Genomic DNA, 18,858 nt, shown 5'->3' with positions numbered 1-18,858 from the left:
AATTCAGTGTTTTTTTCCACTACTGCACCGCTTCCTCACTAGGGCAAGTTGCTTGGCACATAATAGATGTTCAATAAATATTGGTAAAATAAATTAAAATTTTGGCCATGCTCAGCTATAAAACAAATTGTAATGATGAAGAAGATCAGAAAGAAATGCAACTTACAGTGGCCTTGGGAGTGCCTGGCCAGCTTCGGGCCCTCAGGGCAGGGATTTATCTGGATGACGTCACTCATGGCCTCTTGCTTTCCAGCCAACATGTTCCTTCTACCTGTGTGGACGTTGGTCATCTCAATTTTTTCAGGTGTCCCTTCACAGGCATCTACCTAAACATATGCAAAAGGGAGAGTACCGTAGGGCTCTGACTTACCTAATCAGTTCTTTGCTTACTTGTACAGTTTTTCATTCATTCCTCATGGATAACAATTATTTATCATTTATTTAACATTGAATAATATCGAACTAGACTCTAAGTTTCCTGAAGGTGCATACTATATCCTTCATTACCTCTGAATGTTCAATGAATGCCTGGCACAGAGGCAGCTCACAGGAAGCAGTCAGGATATAGGGTGTACTGACTATAGAGCAGGCTTTTTATATTCCATATAATTTAATCATCATCATACCTCACGAGAAAAGTATCATCAGTTCTCTTGGTAAAGAGTTTAGAGAGGTTGAGTAACTGGTCACTGGTTCCACAGTTAGTAATCTACCTAGGCAGGACTTGACCCCAGAACCTTGTTCTAAGGGATGCTATGTATTCATTTTTATTTCCTTCTTTTTGCCTACATTTTGTCTTCCCACCCACCATTCTTCTGTTCCTTCTCACTTCTTTCTTCACTCCCTTTCTCTAGCATTTGTCAAGCACTTACAGAAGGCAAGACAACATGCTAAGCTCTAGAAGTAGAGACAGAGTTTCTTAACACATTGGTCTTGGAGATAATGCATGCAAATGATTAATTAGGGTATAATGTGATGAGTGTTATTTACAGCAGTATTGCTCACTGTCATGGAAACAGAGAGGATGAGGAGGTTGGTTCTCTTGGCTGGGAGATGGGTTAGAGAAGACCTCGAAAAGCAGATTTTATTAAATTGTATTTTCCAAATGTCAGTAGGAGATTGATAGAGTGGATAAAGGAGTATCTGGCAGATAAATCAGCACAAAAAAAAGGCACAGGGAATTTGGGGAAGTGTTCGTGTCCTTATAAGGGTAGCAAGGAGGCTGCTGATAAGGTAAGAGTTGAAGGAAAAAGATAAGGGAAGACAGCCTGGTGATGAGAATGGGGCTGAGTTATGAAGGGTCTTGCATGCAAAGCAAAGAGTTTGGGCTTTATTTCTTTTTTTTATTTTTATTTTTATTTTTATTTTTATTATACTTTAGGTTTTAGGGTACATGTGCACAATGTGCAGGTTTGTTACATATGTATCCATGTGCCATGTTGATTTCCTGTACCCATTAGCTCGTCATTTAGCATTAGGTATATCTCTTAATGCTGTCCCCGCCCCCCCCACCCCCCACCCCACAACAGTACCCAGAATGTGATGTTCGCCTTCCTGTGTCCATGAGTTCTCATTGTTCAATTCCCACCTATGAGTGAGAACATGCGGTGTTTGGTTTTTTGTCCTTGCGATAGTTTACTGAGAATGATGTTATCCAGTTTCATCCATGTCCCTACAAAGGACACGAACTCCTCATTTTTTATGGCTGCATAGTATTCCATGGTGTATATGTGCCACATTTTCTTAATCCAGTCTATTGTTGTTGGACATTTGGGTTGGTTCCAAGTCTTTGCTATTGTGAATAGTGCCGCAATAAACATACGTGCGCATGTGTCTTTATAGCAGCATGATTTATACTCCTTTGGGTATATACCCAGTAATGGGATGGCTGGGTCAAATGGTATTTCTAGTTCTAGATCCCTGAGGAATCGCCACACTGACTTCCACAATGGTTGAACTAGTTTACAGTCCCACCAACAGTGTAAAAGTGTTCCTATTTCTCCACATCCTCTCCAGCACCTGTTGTTTCCTGATTTTTTAATGATGGCCATTCTAACTGGTGTGAGATGGTATCTCACTGTGGTTTTGATTTGCATTTCTCTGATGGCCAGTGATGATGAGCATTTCTTCATGTGTTTTCTGGCTGCATAAATGTCTTGGGCTTTATTTCTTAACCATTAGGAGTCAGGCCGGGGAAAACCCTGATCACATTTACATTTCAAAATGTTCTGGATAGACTGACAGGAAGAGACCCTGGAGAGAGAGAAAATTAGAGTATTTTTGGCCATCTAAGTGTTTTATAATTGTCCAATGAGAGAAAGGTTATTGTCCTTCTGACTACAACAGAGTAGACATGAGGATTGACTATGATAATACATTTGAAAGTACTTGGGAAAAGCTAATGTAATTAATAGATATAAGGAGTGGATCATCCTGAGTTTTGGGTGGGATCTTAGGGAAACCGTCAGAAGAATAAGAGGAGGGGCATTCTTTTAGGTCATAGTACCAAGAATTAAATGTATAAATGGGGAAAAGTGACAAGAAAGTAATGAAGTCAATATTTTGCAGAAATACAGTGACCACCATCCTTCAATGTAGTCCCATAATGAAGGCAGCCCCTCATTCACCTAACATATTCTAAATAACATTTAACAATTTCTGGAACCCAAACTCACTCCATAAAAGAAGAAAGTGACCCTTTGTTAGTAGTTTGAGCCCATATCTGGCTTACGCCACATAGCCAGCATTGAAAAAGAGCAGAGCTTGCGATTTTTCATGGCTAATATACTTAGTCATGTATCTCTCCTGCCGTCTCATATGCTCCTGATCAAACCTTTCCTGATCTCTAACTTGACAGCCATTGATGGCTTGGCTTTCACACCCAGTGCTGCTCCCCTGGCTCTGGACCTTGTCTTTCTTAATTAGCAACTTACCCCATCCTTTGAATTATGCTGCTTTCTGATACTCTCTGAACACCCAACATGGTCCAGCCCAGCCTCTGGACCTACACGCCAGTTCAGGCTCATACAGCCAACATGCTGTTTGATTTACCTTACCTCTGCAGATGGCACTGGGACAACTGCATATTAAAAGATAGGCACATCTCAAACATGTATCTAATGTGAGCACTGGCAATAGCCCTGATGGTATCTATTGTTTAAGCCTCCTGCCACCCAACTGCTTTGAAGGAGATGGGGTCAGTTGGATATGGATATACACACATTCACCATATTTAATATTAATGAAAGCAACAAGAATACATTTCATTTTTATGGTAGCTTATGGCTTATGAAACACTTTCTTGCACATTATTTTATCACCACAAACAAGGTAGAATTGGCATGGGAATGGGGATGGTAATTGGGTAGGAATCATTTATTTTCATTTTATAGATGAGGTAACCGAGCTCAGAGACAAGTCATTCTTCTAAGCAGAGCCTTAGGGCACAATGTTTAAGGAAACTCTCACTCCAGGGTAGTTCAAGGGCAGAGATGGCACCTGAGAGTGGGTACTGCCTTATAGTTTGCACCCTGGGTTTCTTGTTGGACTTAATCTAGTCCCAGCCCTGCTTCTAAGGCCGGCTTCATGCCTAAAAAGTGGAAAATTAGGGGCTGGAGCTTAGTGTCATTGTTAAATTTATTTCCTTGATACAATATCAAATGCCCTTACCTTTTCTAACTCTGTCTTTCTGAAGAGCTCTCTCAGGCTGTATAAAGTCACCCCCATGAACTGATCTGTTATATGTCTAAACTGCAGGAACCGTAGAACATAGGTACCTTGAAAACATGGTTTGAATGTGGTTCCTTTTCTGTGTTTTTAGGTTCCAATTCACATGGCTCTTTTTCCTTCATTTTTTTATCTTCATGTTTAGCACTGAAATGTGAAGAGATACCAGGAAAAAAAATGAAGCTTAGAGTGTTTAAATGATAGTGTACTGTCCAATCCCAAATGAAATGAATGGGAAAAATAGATTTAAACAAATATGAATCATTTATCTTAGATGAGGGGACTAGGATCAGATCAATTATATACATAGCTTCCTTGAGTTTCTGCCCGTTCCAATTAATGCCACAGTGTCAATTCCCGCTTAAAATCTTCTAACTCCCTATTGCCTGTAGGATAAAACTTAAGTTTCATCGTGATCTGGCTCCTACCTTTCTTTCCAAACTCATCTCCTGCTGCTTTTTACCTCCACTTTGGCTTGAGTCTGGACTCTCATAATTCCTCAAACCCACCATCCTATTTGAGCAACTCTCCCTTTTTATTATTTTTCTTTAGACATGCCTTCCACATCTTATACTGCTGGCAAATACAATGCCCTTCATGATATAGCTAAATCATCTTACCTCTGAGAATGCTTCCCTGATTCTCCCAAGCAGTCATACCTTCTCTACACTTCTAACACTTTGTTCTTCCATATTGTCTTACAATACATCTATCTCTGGATCTATCTCCAGTCCCTCCACTTTGCCTTGTCAACCACTAAAAATCAAGGCAGGACTATCTTATTCACATGTGTAACTCCAGCATTAATGCTGTGTAATCCCTGGTAGGAATAGCTGGTTTTCACGCCTCACTTCTGTGTTGTTAAACTTCCATAGCGGTGATACTATTTTATTGTGATTTCCTATTTATTTGGTCATTTTACCCTCCAAGTAACCCCTCACTCCCAACTACTCTGGCTTCCCCTCCCATCTTGGATCAAGGGTAGAAAATATATTCTATTCCGTTTTGTACCTCAGAATCTAGCAGTGTCTGAAGAGTAAAAGCTCAATAAGTGTTGAGCTAAATAATTAATCATTTGACCTGTGCCCTACCATGTGGGCAGCACTGCATTACTGCTACAAGGTATTTATGAGAGTCATAAGTTTAGGGACAGGCAGGAACTCAGGGAGACAGAGGAAGGTAGCCCATCCAGCTAAAGCAGGTTTTCTCCATGATTCAGCACGTTTTTAGACTCAACCAGGAAATTTTGATATTTGCTTCTCCAGAGCTCATCAACCATGCTTTTTAAAAATATATTAGAATAATTCCAGGGAGAAGGGCTAGATACAGACTCTGAAGAGGCAGGTAAGAGCACTACTATGTGCCAGGGCATTCCTCTGGACCCAAGAAGTGTGAGAGGTACCAGGAACACCAAAAACATTAAAACATTGGCCCTACATACAAGGAGCTCCCAGACAAGAAGGGGAGTAGGGAGGGGAGGATGAATTCACATGTTAGCGAACTACATACAGTGGCATTTGTGCAAACATACTGTGCAAACAGACCTTACAGTGGTACCACAGGCAAGGGATTGGTCACTTCTCTCAGAGGGAGTGGAATGAAGGAAGGGTTCATACATGAGGGGTGCTTGATAGATTAGAAGCTTGCCAGATTGTTAAATTGGAGTGAATCAATGACTTAAAAGAGCAAAGGCAAAGAGACTTCAAACAGCATGGTGCATTTCAGAAATTGCCAGTTCTTTGGAATTCATGTTATTATTATTTTCCTGTTTGATTGTGTGACTCTCCCACTAATTCAGGAGATCCTGAAAGCAATAGCGAGGTCTCCATCACTGCTACAGCCCCAGTGGTGAGCACATATCTGGCACACGTTGGGTACTCAGTAAATGTTTGCTGAGTGCAGTATGGGCTAGAACAAGATGAGAGGGGGAGGCAAGGCAGGATCACGGATCACTTCCTCTGTACTAGGTAACTTGCAAGGTGCCGGGGAAACCGAACCAGGCTAGTTCAGTTTGGAAACATAGCTGGTCCATAGAGGAAAACTAGTTCAGTCATCAGAAAGTCAGTGGTTGGACAGATACTTTTCTTTTTGAAGATAAAACTCACCTAGGTTCTGGATAGGGAAAGTTCTTCCAAGGCTGAAAGTAAAGAGGAAAATTGTTATTTTCATAAATCAACCTGAATCAGGCTCTGTTGTTTGGTTACAGATCATTAGAGACTACACCAAAAGGTGAGGGGGATGAAGCCTCAATAGAGAGCAAAGGCAGACACTGACCACAGGAAGTTCCAGGAACTGTTGCAGTGGGGCTGAAGATCAATCAGAAATGAAAACAAGCATTTCTGAAGTTACAGGGCATGCCCAAAGAAATGTATGATGTGACTCAGAAAAATTGTTGTATGCACACCTTTCCAGAAATGCATCGGAAATGTAAATAACTTCTAAATCCTATGAGAAAATATGAATTTGTGAGATTTATGCAATATTTTAGTGGGCAAATTGGTATTCACAAGTGCACAAGTAATGCTGGAATTTCTCCCTTACTCACTGATCATGTGCCCTGTGATCACCGCTCCAATCTTGCAGGATCTATATTTGGCTCCATTAAAATTATGTCCCAATGATCACTATGTAGCCCCTCATTTATTCGGTGATTATAGATCTGGTGCCATTCATTATTTGGAATCTGTCTAAGAACTCTGAAAAGAATAGAAAATATCTAAGCATCTAAAATGCCATCACAAAATCCAGGTATCATAGCTCATTATACTCTCCTTTGAGGGCAGCCCTGCAGACCATTATTCAGAGACTGTTGGTTCTTATTTTACACATAATTAGATGCAGCATTGGTAGAATGACAAGTCAGACAGACCTTGTTTTATATCTTTGTTACATGATTTACAGGTTACTAAACCTCTCTGAGCCTTAATGTCATCTGTAATATGGGAGCAGTGATATCAGCTCACAGGGTAACTATGAGGGTTAAGCGCTACTGTCTATGCACAAGTGCTATCACACCAGAGGGACTTGGTACATGTTTGACCACATGAAAAACTCATTGCTAGACACAAAGATCATGACAGTAGGAAAAAAGGGAAAAGAATACAGAAGACTGACTTGTGGTAGTTTGGTGTGAAGGGAACTAGTTCTTCTGCAAAGGCTCAAGAGCATCTCAAAAGAAGAGCATAAACTATGTTGACTCAGTCCCTTATAGTCAAGAATATTCCAAGTCATTAAGAAAGGAAGAGATCAGATTCCACTCGCTGAGCTTAAAAATACAGAGATAAACACAAAACGTGTATGTGAGTTAAAAGATTTAAAAATTAAAAATAATTGTATGTTTTACTTAAAACAGAAAATTGGGATAAAATGGGATAAAATTCATTTACTTGGCGAGTTCATTTGTGTAGAATAGTTTATTATTTGTTGATGTTGCCAGGTACATGAAGCATTTTAATAGGCTATTTTTACTCCCATTAATAGAAATAATAATCAGTCATATTTTTCTAGTGACAAAGTGTATCCACAAATGAATAATCCTTACCAGCAAGCATAAGAAAACTGAAGCAGAGAGATGAAGGATCTAGACTAAATGTACCCAGTGAGAAAAGAGTAGAAGCTTAACTGATCCCATTAAAACACTAGGTAAGGGACTTCTATGAGCTTACACAGTGCTTACATACTGTGTTTGCCTTACTTCTCCCAGATATTCAGTGAAACAAGTATTGGTCCCTTTATTTATTGAGCATCTACTATTGCAAATACAGTAACCGCAAGACATATGCTTCCTGTCCTCGTGGAAAATACGCCTTTTCTTTCCTTCTTTTCTTTCTTTTTCCTTCTCTCTTTCTTTCTTTCTTTCTTTTTTCTTTCTTTCTCTCTCTCTCTCCCTCCATCTATCTTTCTTTCTTTTTCTTTCTTTCTTTCCTTCTTTCTTTCTTTCTCTTTCTTTCCCTTTCTTTTTCCTTCCTTCCTTCCTTCTTTCTCTTTCTTTCTTTCTTTCTTTCCTTTCCTTTCTTTTCTTTCTCTCTTTCTTTCTTTCTTTCTTTCTTTCTTTCTTTCTTTCTTTCTTTCTTTCTTTCTTTCTTTCTTTCTTTCTTTCTTTCTTTCTTTCTTTCTTTCTTTCTTTTCTTTCTTTCTTTCTTTTGATACAGGGTCTCAGTCTGTCTACTGCCCAGGCTAATGTGTAGTGGTACAATATTGGCTCGCTGCAACCTCCACCTCCTGGGCTTAAACAGTCCTCCTGCCTCAGCCTCCCAAGTAGCTGGGACTACAGGCATATACTACCACTCCTGGCTAATTTTTGTATTTTCTTTGTAGGGACAGTGTTTCACCATGTTGCCCAGGCTGGTCTTGAACTCCTGGACTCAAGTGATCTGTCTGCCTTGGCTTCCCAAAGTGCTAGGCTTATAGGCATTAGCCACTATGCCTGGCCAAGAATACACCATTTTGTAGAGGACATATCTAAGTTTCAGAGAGGTGAAATGCTCTGTTTCAAGCACTTACTAATAAGCTGTTTACCTTCATTTATCTTATTTTCATTCTCACAAGGACCTCAGATGTGAGTGCTTTATTATCCCCATTTTGCAGGTGAGGAAATGGACATTCAAGATCACATAGCCAGGAGTTGGGATTGAGGCCAGCAGTGATTCTGCTTGTGCCCTAATCAGGTTGCTATGCTGCCTCCAGGTGGCACCTGGCACCATGATCTAGTAGGAGCCCAGAAAGCATGCCCTAAGGGGTCTGAAAGCCAGGATATGCAAACCTGGATTGTGCCATAGAACTCTTCTCGATGGAAGTCACAGTTATTAAAAGCTAGTTGTCACTGCCTGCCACAGAAAAGGGCTATGGATGAATTGGGACCATTTCCTCCCATCCTATCACACATTTTTGTCTCTGACAGTAACAGGGCTCAAAGTGCAGACTCTTAGAAGCTGGAGTCTGGAAAAGCCTCAGAAATAGGAGGAAAAATGAAAACAAAGACATTTCTTCCCTCTAAAAGATACTACTTTAGAATCAACCTTGCATGCTTATTTTACTTTTAGTTATAATGTTGGTAAGGAGAAACAATACCTTTTGGAGTTCTTCCATTCCAACTTCATAAGTTGCTAAAATAAACATAAAAAAATTATTTCAAGGCAGTTTATCTACCCATTTCTTACAGTACCCAGGATTAAAGCAGTTATAAAAGATTCCAGAATTCAGTTTTCTCACCTTTAAGAAATCAGACTATGTAAAGCTCTATCTACAAAGTTTGGGAAATTTTGGGGTCAGTGATCATGGTTTTAATTTCTGTGGGGATTTCCAGAGTGGAATTTACAGTCGACGAAGCATGTGAAACCATTTCAGTTTCCTGTTTTGGCAAACAGATACTCCATGCTTAAAAGAAAGCACTAAAATTTAGTGGCAGCTCAGAAGGCAAACGTAAAAGGAAAGGAAAAGGAAAAAGCCTAAATCCCACTTCAACAAAATGAATTCTCTACCATGCCCCAAAGTGCTCTGTTCCACAGCCATTTTTATTTCCTTAAATACAGTTTGAAAACACGAGCACACCAACTAAGGCTGACCCACCTTTTGACTTTTCCAATAGTTTTGTGGATTTTATTTAATGACATGATGCCAATCTTAATTACAGTCATGCATCGCTTAACAATGGGGATCTGTTCTGAGCAATGCATCCTTAGGTGATTTCATCACCATGTGAATATCATAGAACATACTTATGCAAACCTAGATGGTATAGCCTACTACCTTCCTAGGATATAGGGTATGGCCTATTGCTCCCAGGCAACAAACCTGCATAGCATGTTACTGTACTGAATACTGTAGGCAATTATAACACAATTATAAATAGTTGTGTATCTAAACATAGAAAAGGTACAGTAAAAATACAGTATTATCATCTTATGGTACCACTGCTGGATACGCAATTCATTGTTAACTGAAACATTGTATAGCACATGACTGTATTAATAAATACAAGTAGTGACAAGAATTTGAGTTCAAACACTGTTCTGCCACTCCTACATAGGGTATTTCAGACAAATTACTTCATTTCTTTGAGCCTCAGCTTGCTCCTCTATAAAAATGGATCAATTGGTACCTGCCTTACAGAGTTAATGGGGAGATTCAAGGAAATAATGTAAGAAATTTGGCCAGGTGTGGTGGCTCATGCCTGTAATCCCAGCACTTAGGGAGGCCGAGGCAGGTGGATCACAAGGTCAGAAGTTCAAGACCAGCCTGGCCAAGATAGTGAAACACCATCTCTACTAAAAATACAAAAACTGGTCGGGCACAGTGGGAGGCCTATGATCCCAGCTACTCTGGAGGCTGAGGCAGGAGAATCACTTTAACCAGGGAGGCAGAGGTTGCAGTGAGCCGAGATCGCGCTACTGTATTCCAGCCTGGGCAACAGAGTGAGAATCCATCACAAAAAAAAAAAAAAAGAAAGAAAAGAAATTTAATATACCTAGCAGAACACTGGACATTGTATAGAAAATGGCAATGTTTTTTGATAAAATAAAATTGCTTGTTTGGTTTTCTTTGCTTAAAAGTTGTTTATAAAAGTTTTATCCCTACTGTTAATGAACATATATGCATAAAAGTAGGACTCCTCCCTCTGTTTTTCTCTTTCTTGCTGCTAAAGTCCTGAAGCTTTAGAAAACTGACTGAACAATATGTTGCATTTCCAAGCTTTTATTATTCTAAATATATAATACACTGATAAAATCAATGAAATGCTAGGTTTTGTTTAGGGACTATCAGCATATAATTGTTGACACAGACCTAAAATTCTACATGGATAATTAATAATATGTATTTCAACTTGGGTAATTGTACACATAATACTTTAAATTAGGTAATTGTGCACTTATTAATACTTTAAAAATACCTGTTTGTGATACAGTTTGCCCAATATCCATTCCTGATATGAATTTGCTTTTCAATTTTGAAAATAATAATCTCCTTCTTTCTACTCCAATTTATTTGCTTGTCTATGCTTTTCAAAAACAAATTATGAGCTCATTTGCTTCTCCTAACCACCTTGGGATGGATATTATTACTTATTCTGTCTTAGAAATGATGAAACCAAAGCTGGGAGAAGGCTTACTTGCCATGGCTTGTAAACAAAGATAATACACGTTCAATTAATAATGTATTCATAATGTTGTTACTGCTTTTTAACAAAGTGGAGGTTCTTTCATGGTAAGCTAAGCTATCCAAACTTAGGTAGGAATTCCAACATCTGTTCCAAGGTAGGAATATAGAGGATAAAGGGCTACATCCCAAAGGGTCAGGAATGGACTAGGAATTATGACAAGAGCGTGTGATCCACAGCATGAGAGTCCTTGCTTACTTTCTGCACAGAGTTATATATCCCTCTCTCCACTGATTAGTTTTATTGTGCAGGCAGAGAAAGGACAAATATCTGAAGATGGTCCTCAGCAACCCTCCAACTGCTAGTGTCACAACACGGTCGTGTCTTGGAGGCCTTTTGTTCCTTCTCCTCATCCTGTCTGTATGACCTTGGAAAAGTCCCATCACCTCTTTTACACCTGGAGGTGAAATGTTTATCACTAACATAATAAAAACAATAATTTAAAAGAAACCAACATTTTTTATACTTATTTATAGCAGGCACTATGCCAAGCATTTAAATGCATTATTTCATTTAATTCTCATGACAATCACTACTAATATTCCAATTTTACTGACGAGGAAACAGCCAGCCGGCCAAGTGAAGTAAATTGTCTAAGATCACTCAAGTAAGAAATGGCTTGCAAATTTTCTTCCATCCATGGCTTTATTAATTTAAATGGAATGTTATGCAGAAGTGTAAACAGAACTCTGAAGGTATCTCCAAGAGTCTCCAAGACTCTTCAAAAAATTCTCTGGGGCCTAGAATTACAGTCTGCAAAGCACTAGTCTATATGACCTCTGAGGACAATTCTGCAGAGCTTTTAGAACAGCCTGAATCATGTATGCCCAATGCCAAGTTCTGTATAAAAGAGATGAGACCTCACCAAAGGCACCAGTGCTGATCTAAGCACTAAACAAGGATGGTCTTCGCTGTTTTCTTGGCCTTGTTCAAGGGACAGCCACCCAAAGGCAACAGCAAAAGCCAACCACCTTGACCTCTTTCTCCTTCCTTCCCTCTCTCTCCCTACCTCTTTGAAAGGTAACATTTAGATGTCTCAGCTTTGGTGTACAAAAAACAAAGAGGAAAGATTCATTTTAAGTTAACTTTTGTATAAAGTGTGAGACTTAAGCCAAAGTTTATTTTCGTTTACCTATGGCAATTGGTCCAACACCATTTTTTAAAAGGTTGTCTTTCCTCTATTGAGCTGCCTTTACATCTTTGTTAAAAAAAAAATAACAACAGTTGGGCATATCTGTATAGGTCTATTTCTGAATTCTCAATTCTGTTCCATTGTTCTATGTGTCTCTCCGCCAAGACCATGTCGTCTTGATTATTATACTGATAATTCTTAAAACTGGTTTATACTAATGCCTCCCTTTTATTTTTCAAAATTGTTTTTAGGTATTCTAACTCCTTTGCCTTTCTATATGCATTTTAGGATAATCTTGTCTATATCTGCAAAAGATCTTACTGGGATTTTTATAGGAATTTTATTAAACCTGTGTATCATTTTGAGATAATTGACATTTTTACTGTCAATTTTACTATGTTGTGTCTTCCAATCCATAAACATGGTATGTCGCTCCACTTATTTAGATTTTCTTTGATTTAATCAGAATTTTATAGCTTTAAGCTTTTAGGCCTTATCATGCTTTGTAGGATTTAAATATAAATACATATCTATTTTTAAGCAATTATAAATGATATATTTTTCAATTTCAGTATTTGTATGTTCATTCCTGATATACAGAAATATAATTGATTTTTTTGTATGTTTATTTCATATCCTACAATCTTTCTGAAATCATTTATTAGTTCTAGGAGGGTTTTTGTGTGCTTTTTTGGTAAATTCCTTGGGAATTTCTATCTAGATAATCACGCCACTGTGAATAAGGTAGTTTTATTTATTCCTTTTCTATCTGTGTACATTTTATTTCCTTTGCTTGCCTTATTGCACTAGCTAGAACGTCCAGCACTATGCTGAATAGCAATGGTAACAGCAGACATTCTTGCCTTGTTACCGGTAGTAGGGGAAAAGCATTCAGTGTTTCAACATTAAGTATCATGATTAGCTGTAGGCTTCCTGTAAATGCTCTTTATCAAGTTGAGGAAGACAACAGAGTCCCTATCTGTTCCTATTTTTATGACAGTTTTTTAAATCATAAATGGAGGTTGAATTTTGTTAAATTATTTTCTGCACAGATTGTCTGATTTTTCTTCTTTATCCTGCCAATATGGTGATTTTGATTTTTGAATACTGAACCAGCTTTGCATCTCTGCACCCTTATATACCACAACCAAATGAAGAATAAACCACACTTGATCATGAAGAATAATTCATTTTCTATGTTGCTGAATTCTATTTGCTAATATTTTGTTGAGGATTTTTATGACTATACTAATTAAGGATATTGATCTGAAATTTTCTTCTTTTGTACTGCCTTTGTCTAGTTTTGATATCATGGTAATATTAGCTTAAAAAAACAAAATGTGTTTTCTCCTTCTCCGTTTTTGGGAAGGATTGCATAAAATTGGTATTAATTCATCTTTAAATGCCTGATAGAATTTTTCAGTGAAATCACCTGACTTAGAGTTCATTTTGGGGAAGTTTTTAAACTATGCATTCAGTTTTTCTTGAGAGTTACAGGAGTATTCAAATTATTTATTTTGGGTGAGTTGTGGTAATTTGTGCTTTTTGAGGAATTGTTCCTTTTTTTTATCTAAGTTGTTAAGTTCAAATGTGGAGAGTTGTTCATAATATTCCCTTATGATTGTTTTGATATCTACAGGGTCTATAATGATATCCCTACTTCAGTCTTAATATTATATCTTTTTCCTATTTCTTTTTCAGCCTTGATAGAAGTTTATCAATTTTTTCAGCCTTGCTAGATGTTTATCAATTTTTTCAGCCTTGCTAGATGTTTATCAATTTTTTCAACCTTACTAGAAGTTTGTCAATTTTATTGATTTTTTTTTTCAAAGAACACATTTTTGGTTCCATTGATTTTCTCTATTGTTTTTTGTTTTCATTTCATTTCATTTATTTCTAATCTTATCCTTATTGTTTCCTTCCTACTGCTTGCTTTTAAGAATTTTTCTCTGTCTTTAAGAAGTTTGATTATGATTCTTTATGAGATTGCAGTTCTTTTAGATTTGTTTGGTTTCTTGAATCTGTTGTCATATTATGTCTATTTTTTTTTTTTTAGATGGAGTTTCGCTCTTATTGCCCAGGCTAGAGTGCAATGGTGCAATCTCGGCTCACTGCAGCCTCTGCCTCCTGGGTTCAAGAGGTTCTCCTGCCTCAGCCTCCCAAGTAGCTAGAATTACAGGTGTCCACCGCCACGCCCAGCTAATTTTTTTGTATTTTTAGTAGAGACGAGGTTTCACCATGTTGGCCAGGTTGGTCTTGAACTCTTGACCTTAGGTGATCCACTCGCCTTGGCCTTCCAGAGTGCTGGGACTACAGGTGTGAGCCACCGCTCCTGACCCATATTAAGTCTTCTGCCAAATTGGGGGAGTTTTCAGTCACTGTTCCTCCAAGTACTTCTTCAGTCATGCACTCCTTCTCTTCTCTTTCCAGAAGTCTAATGACATGAATGTTAAATCTTTTGTTATAGTCTCACAATTTTTTGAAGCTCTTTTCATGTTTTTTTCAGTCTATTTTCTCCTTGTTCAGATTTGGTAGTTACTATTGTTTATTTTTACGTCATTGACGCTTTCATCCCTCCATTCTGCTGTTGAGCACATCCACTGACCTTTTTATTTTTTAGTTCTAACATTGTCATTTTTTTTTACATTTCCCTTTCTCTATAGAGACATTTTATTTCTTTGATAAGACTTTTCTTCATTTATTTGAAGCATGTCCATAACTATGCATTGGAAAATTTTATAAAAGCTGCTTTAAAGTCTTAGTCAGAAAATTCTAGTATTTCAGCCATCTCAATTTTGGCAGGTATTTTTTTTTTTCAGCTTCAGCTGCCGTAACAAGATACCATAAATTGCCTGGCTAATAAATAACAGAAATTTATTCCTCACAGTTCTGGATGCTGGAAGTTCCAAGATCAAAGTGACAACAGATTCAGTTCTTGTGAGGGCCTGCTTCCTGGTTCATAGACAGCTGTCTTCTCTCTGTGCCCTCATATGGAGAAGAAGAAAGCAACCTCTCTTGGGATGCTTGTAAAGACACTAATCCCATTCGAGAGGGCTCCACCCTCATGACCTCATGTAATACTAACTACCTCCTAAAGATCTCACCTCCTAAATACCATCACATTAGGGGGTAGGTTTTCAGCATTTTAGAGAGTAATAAGCAATCAGTTCATAACAATATCCAAGTGAGAAAACAGCACCTCATCACTGCTGGGCAGAAGTAGGAAGGAGTTTGGCTCTCCAGTAGGCTTCTGCTGATAACATCTTAGCTGGAAAGAGTAGGAGTGCCCTGCTATTACTTCCCATATGGCCTTTGCTGACACTATAAGGAGAGGGTGGCCTTCTTACTGCTGGGTGGTTATGAAGATCCTTTCTACTAGGTCTCCCCTGACACCATCCTTTGAAGTAGGGAGAAGGGCATCTTGTTACTGCTGGAAGGGGAGTGAAAGTCAAAGTTCCTCACATAATCTTTATGGACACTAAGTGGAATTTTATTACCACCTGGCAGGGGTGGAAATCCCAGCTCCCTACGTGGCCTTCTCTGACATCACTCCAGTGGAGGAGTTGGGTGCATCATTGCAGCCTGCTGAGGGTAGATGTCCAGGCTCCCCATTCAGCATTGCTGTTGGTGGTGGGTCACATTTTTTTCTATGATGTTTGGCTGGAGTAGACTAGTTATTGTCCAGAGGTTTTCTGTCTTTCTAGGTTGCCCTTTTCCTGGTCGTTTGGCTAGAAAGAGCAGGCTTCTACTGAAGCTGTTGTGCCCACTGGTGTTTCTGGGTTGCTAACTTTTTTACCTCCAAAACTGACATATTCGAGGCAAGAAGAAAACCAGGGAACTCACCACCTTATCCTTCCTTGGGGCCTGATGTCCCTAGCTGGTCTACCTTCTCTCTATCTTTCAGAGTCATCTAGTCTTCTTATGTTTGTTTGACATACATAATGCCTGGGGCTTTTAGCTGTACTTAGCAGGAGCAATAGGACAAAAGCACATCTGTTCCATCTTCCCAGAAACAGAGGTCCACTTCACTTGAAATAAGCTACTTGCAGGGGGGTAGATTCTAGGGGTGTCACATGGTCCAGAGAGAGAAGGAGCAGGCTCTGATTGGAGCATCCATTTGGCTCTGTGAATTCTTAGCCTTGTAGAAGGGCATATAGTTGGAAAGTGGCCCAAATGGTGCCCACTGCCTTTCTTTTCAAAGTGTGGTCTGTAGACCAGCAGCATTGATATCACCAAGGAACTTGTTAGAAATGCAGAATCTCAGACCCCACACCGGAGCTGCTGAACCAGAATCTACATTTTAACAAGATCCCTGCATGACTTGTATTAATGCTAGAATTTGAGAAGCCCTGCTCTAAAGAAGGGGTCCATATGCTCTGAGTATGGGGCAGCACTGCATTTTGGGGGTACTGGGCAGGGTCAAGAGTTGCTCTTCCTATGGCTAGTATTTTACAAGCCATTTAGGAGAATCTAGACTGCCCAGTCTAAAAGAGAGGCAGCTTTTCTAACAGTTCTCCAACTCTTTTTTTTTTTTTTTTTTTTTGAGACGGAGTCTTGCTCTGTCGCCCAGGCTGGAGTGCAGTGGTGCGATCTCGGCTCAGTGCAAGCTCCGCCTCCCAGGTTCAAGCCATTCTCCTGCCTCAGCCTCCCGAGTAGCTGGGACCACAGTCTCCCACCACCACACCTGGCTAAATTTTTTGTATTTTTAGTAGAGACTGGGTTTCACCGTGTTAGCCAGGATGGTCTCAATCTCCTGACCTCGTGATCCACCCATCTTGGACTCCCAAAGTGCTGTGATTACAGGCATGAGCCACCGCGCCTGGCCCCAACCCCTTATTTCTTGAGGGAGAAGAGGGAAATTTCAGTAGGTCCTGATCCTTACCTCATGAACTTCCTAAGTATGTATTCCCAGGAAAATGACTTCCTTTCCCAGAACCTTGGAGTTCTTGTCTATACAATGAAGAAGTTGCACCGGATGATCTCTTTTTAGCCCTGCTTTCAGGGAAGCCAGACTTCCTTGAATAAAAAGTAGCATAAACTTGTGGAAAAAGCATAGAATTTAGAGGTAGCCTGAGCCTGTTTTACATTATAACTCTATTCCATGTTATATTTATGGCCTCATGCAACTCAATCTTTCTGATGTTCAGTTTCCTGTATCAAACATTAGGGGTGATCAAACCACTCTATCAGCAGGGCTGTACACAGGGAACCTAACACAGAACTACAGTATCCTATAGTACAAGCTCACTAAATACTAGTGTTTATTCCAGCACTAAAATATATGCCTTTTATAGAGAACTGGCTGATACTATAGGCAGAATAAGGACATTGTAACTTGTAGAAATGCTATAATCTCTGCTCCCTCATCTTTTTACCTGAGAAGGTCTCTTTACTCACAAAAATGTCCCGAGCGTTGTCAGCAATGCCAGAGGCAGGAAGACTTAGCTCTGAGCCAGTGGTCATTTCCATTAAATAAATCCCCTGCTCCTATTCAGACTGAACACAGGGGCCTAATTCTCATGGTCTGTTATCTTGCTCTCCACACACCAAGTAACCAGGGAACTTCAAGAAAGACACCAGGAGAAAAGAGATGAAGTTTCTATAGGAAGAGAAGGAAGAAAAATCAATCATCATATCTTGATTTTCCCTCCCTCATATCTACAAAAGGCAAAGCAGCTGAGTCGATTGGTAAAGGGGAGAAAAGAAGAGGCTGGGAAGGCAGCAATACCTATTGTGAGATCGCACTGATGCCCAGCTGGATTTATTTATATTTTTAAGAGACCAGACACAGAAAAAAAAGAAAAAGAAATAAGATGGTAGTGCAGGATGGCTGTGCATTTTTAAACTTACAGTTAGCTAAAGGGAAAATATCATTTTTGACACATTTTCATTCCACACAGGGTTACACTATTAATTGGCTTAGCAGACTTACGATCAGCAATTTCTTTTGCAGCGCACAGGTTAATGGAGTTGCCAGAGTGTCTCAGATATGAAATTGTTGCCTCATAATTATGTGGTTCTTCAAATTCTGCATTGAAAAGCCTGGAGAAAAAAGGGTTACTTAAAATGTAACATTTTTAAAAACACATTTTGAAAGCTTTTTGTATTTTTTCCTCATTAGAGAAATAATATAAGTGTGTCTGGCCAATATGGTGACCTAAGCATGTATGGGAGGCAAACTACCCCTACTCCAAATGCATAAGAATATTGGATGAAAGATAGCAATGCAAAGACTTGTATAAAGATTATACAGTCCACATAGAAATCGGTAAAGCAAAATCCCCAGGTGCCAGACATACAGAGGAAATTCACGATTAAAGATGAAAATGAGAACTGCAGTCACGGGACACAAAGGGAAATTGAGACCAGATAAAGAGAAATCTTAGTGACCGGGCAGCTGGGGATTTAATGTCTGAGTCAGAAGGTAAGTCTGAACCATAAGCCTCATCTGAATGGGAAACTGAAATGGAGCTTATCAGCATCAAGTCCAGAGTTAACAATATGCTGTTCCATCTGTAAAACAAGTACTAAACATATCCGTCCACTCTCCCAGGGAATGAGCTTGGAAGTTTGCTATCTGACTATGTCCATAGGAACTGAAAGAGTCACCAATGAGAAATCAGAAACTTGAAAACCCAGCACCAAATACAGAGGTGGGGTTTAATAAACAATCTGCCTATTTCAGAGACACAAAACCAAAATTGATGCTTGAAATTCAAATCCCTCTTGTAAACGCAAATCTGAAATTATTCTGTAAAGATGCTTCCACAATCCATGGCACCTGTAGTTTCCAAAGAAAACAAATTCCCACTCAAAATAAGCTGATAGTGAAAACTGAAAATCA

At 39.1% G+C, this 18,858-nt stretch overlaps 1 protein-coding gene across 1 annotated transcript in view; it reads right to left on the bottom strand.

The window, feature by feature from the left end:
- Positions 1-18,858, bottom strand: part of FYB2 (FYN binding protein 2) — a 96,391-nt gene that overhangs the window by 28,155 nt on the left and 49,378 nt on the right. The window contains exons 5-9 of the mRNA XM_032137735.2: positions 17,947-18,056; positions 8,797-8,831; positions 5,832-5,863; positions 3,777-3,873; positions 167-326 (exon numbers count right to left, since the gene is read on the bottom strand). Coding sequence (XP_031993626.1) covers positions 167-326; positions 3,777-3,873; positions 5,832-5,863; positions 8,797-8,831; positions 17,947-18,056 — 434 coding nt within the window. The remainder of the gene's footprint in view (positions 1-166; positions 327-3,776; positions 3,874-5,831; positions 5,864-8,796; positions 8,832-17,946; positions 18,057-18,858) is intronic.

Source organism: Hylobates moloch, unplaced genomic scaffold (assembly GCF_009828535.3).
Source record: "Hylobates moloch isolate HMO894 unplaced genomic scaffold, HMol_V3 SCAFFOLD_18, whole genome shotgun sequence".
NCBI classification, from domain to species: domain Eukaryota; kingdom Metazoa; phylum Chordata; class Mammalia; order Primates; family Hylobatidae; genus Hylobates; species Hylobates moloch.
Note: the sequence above shows the minus strand (reverse complement) of the source record. Positions and strands in the feature narration are given on the sequence as shown.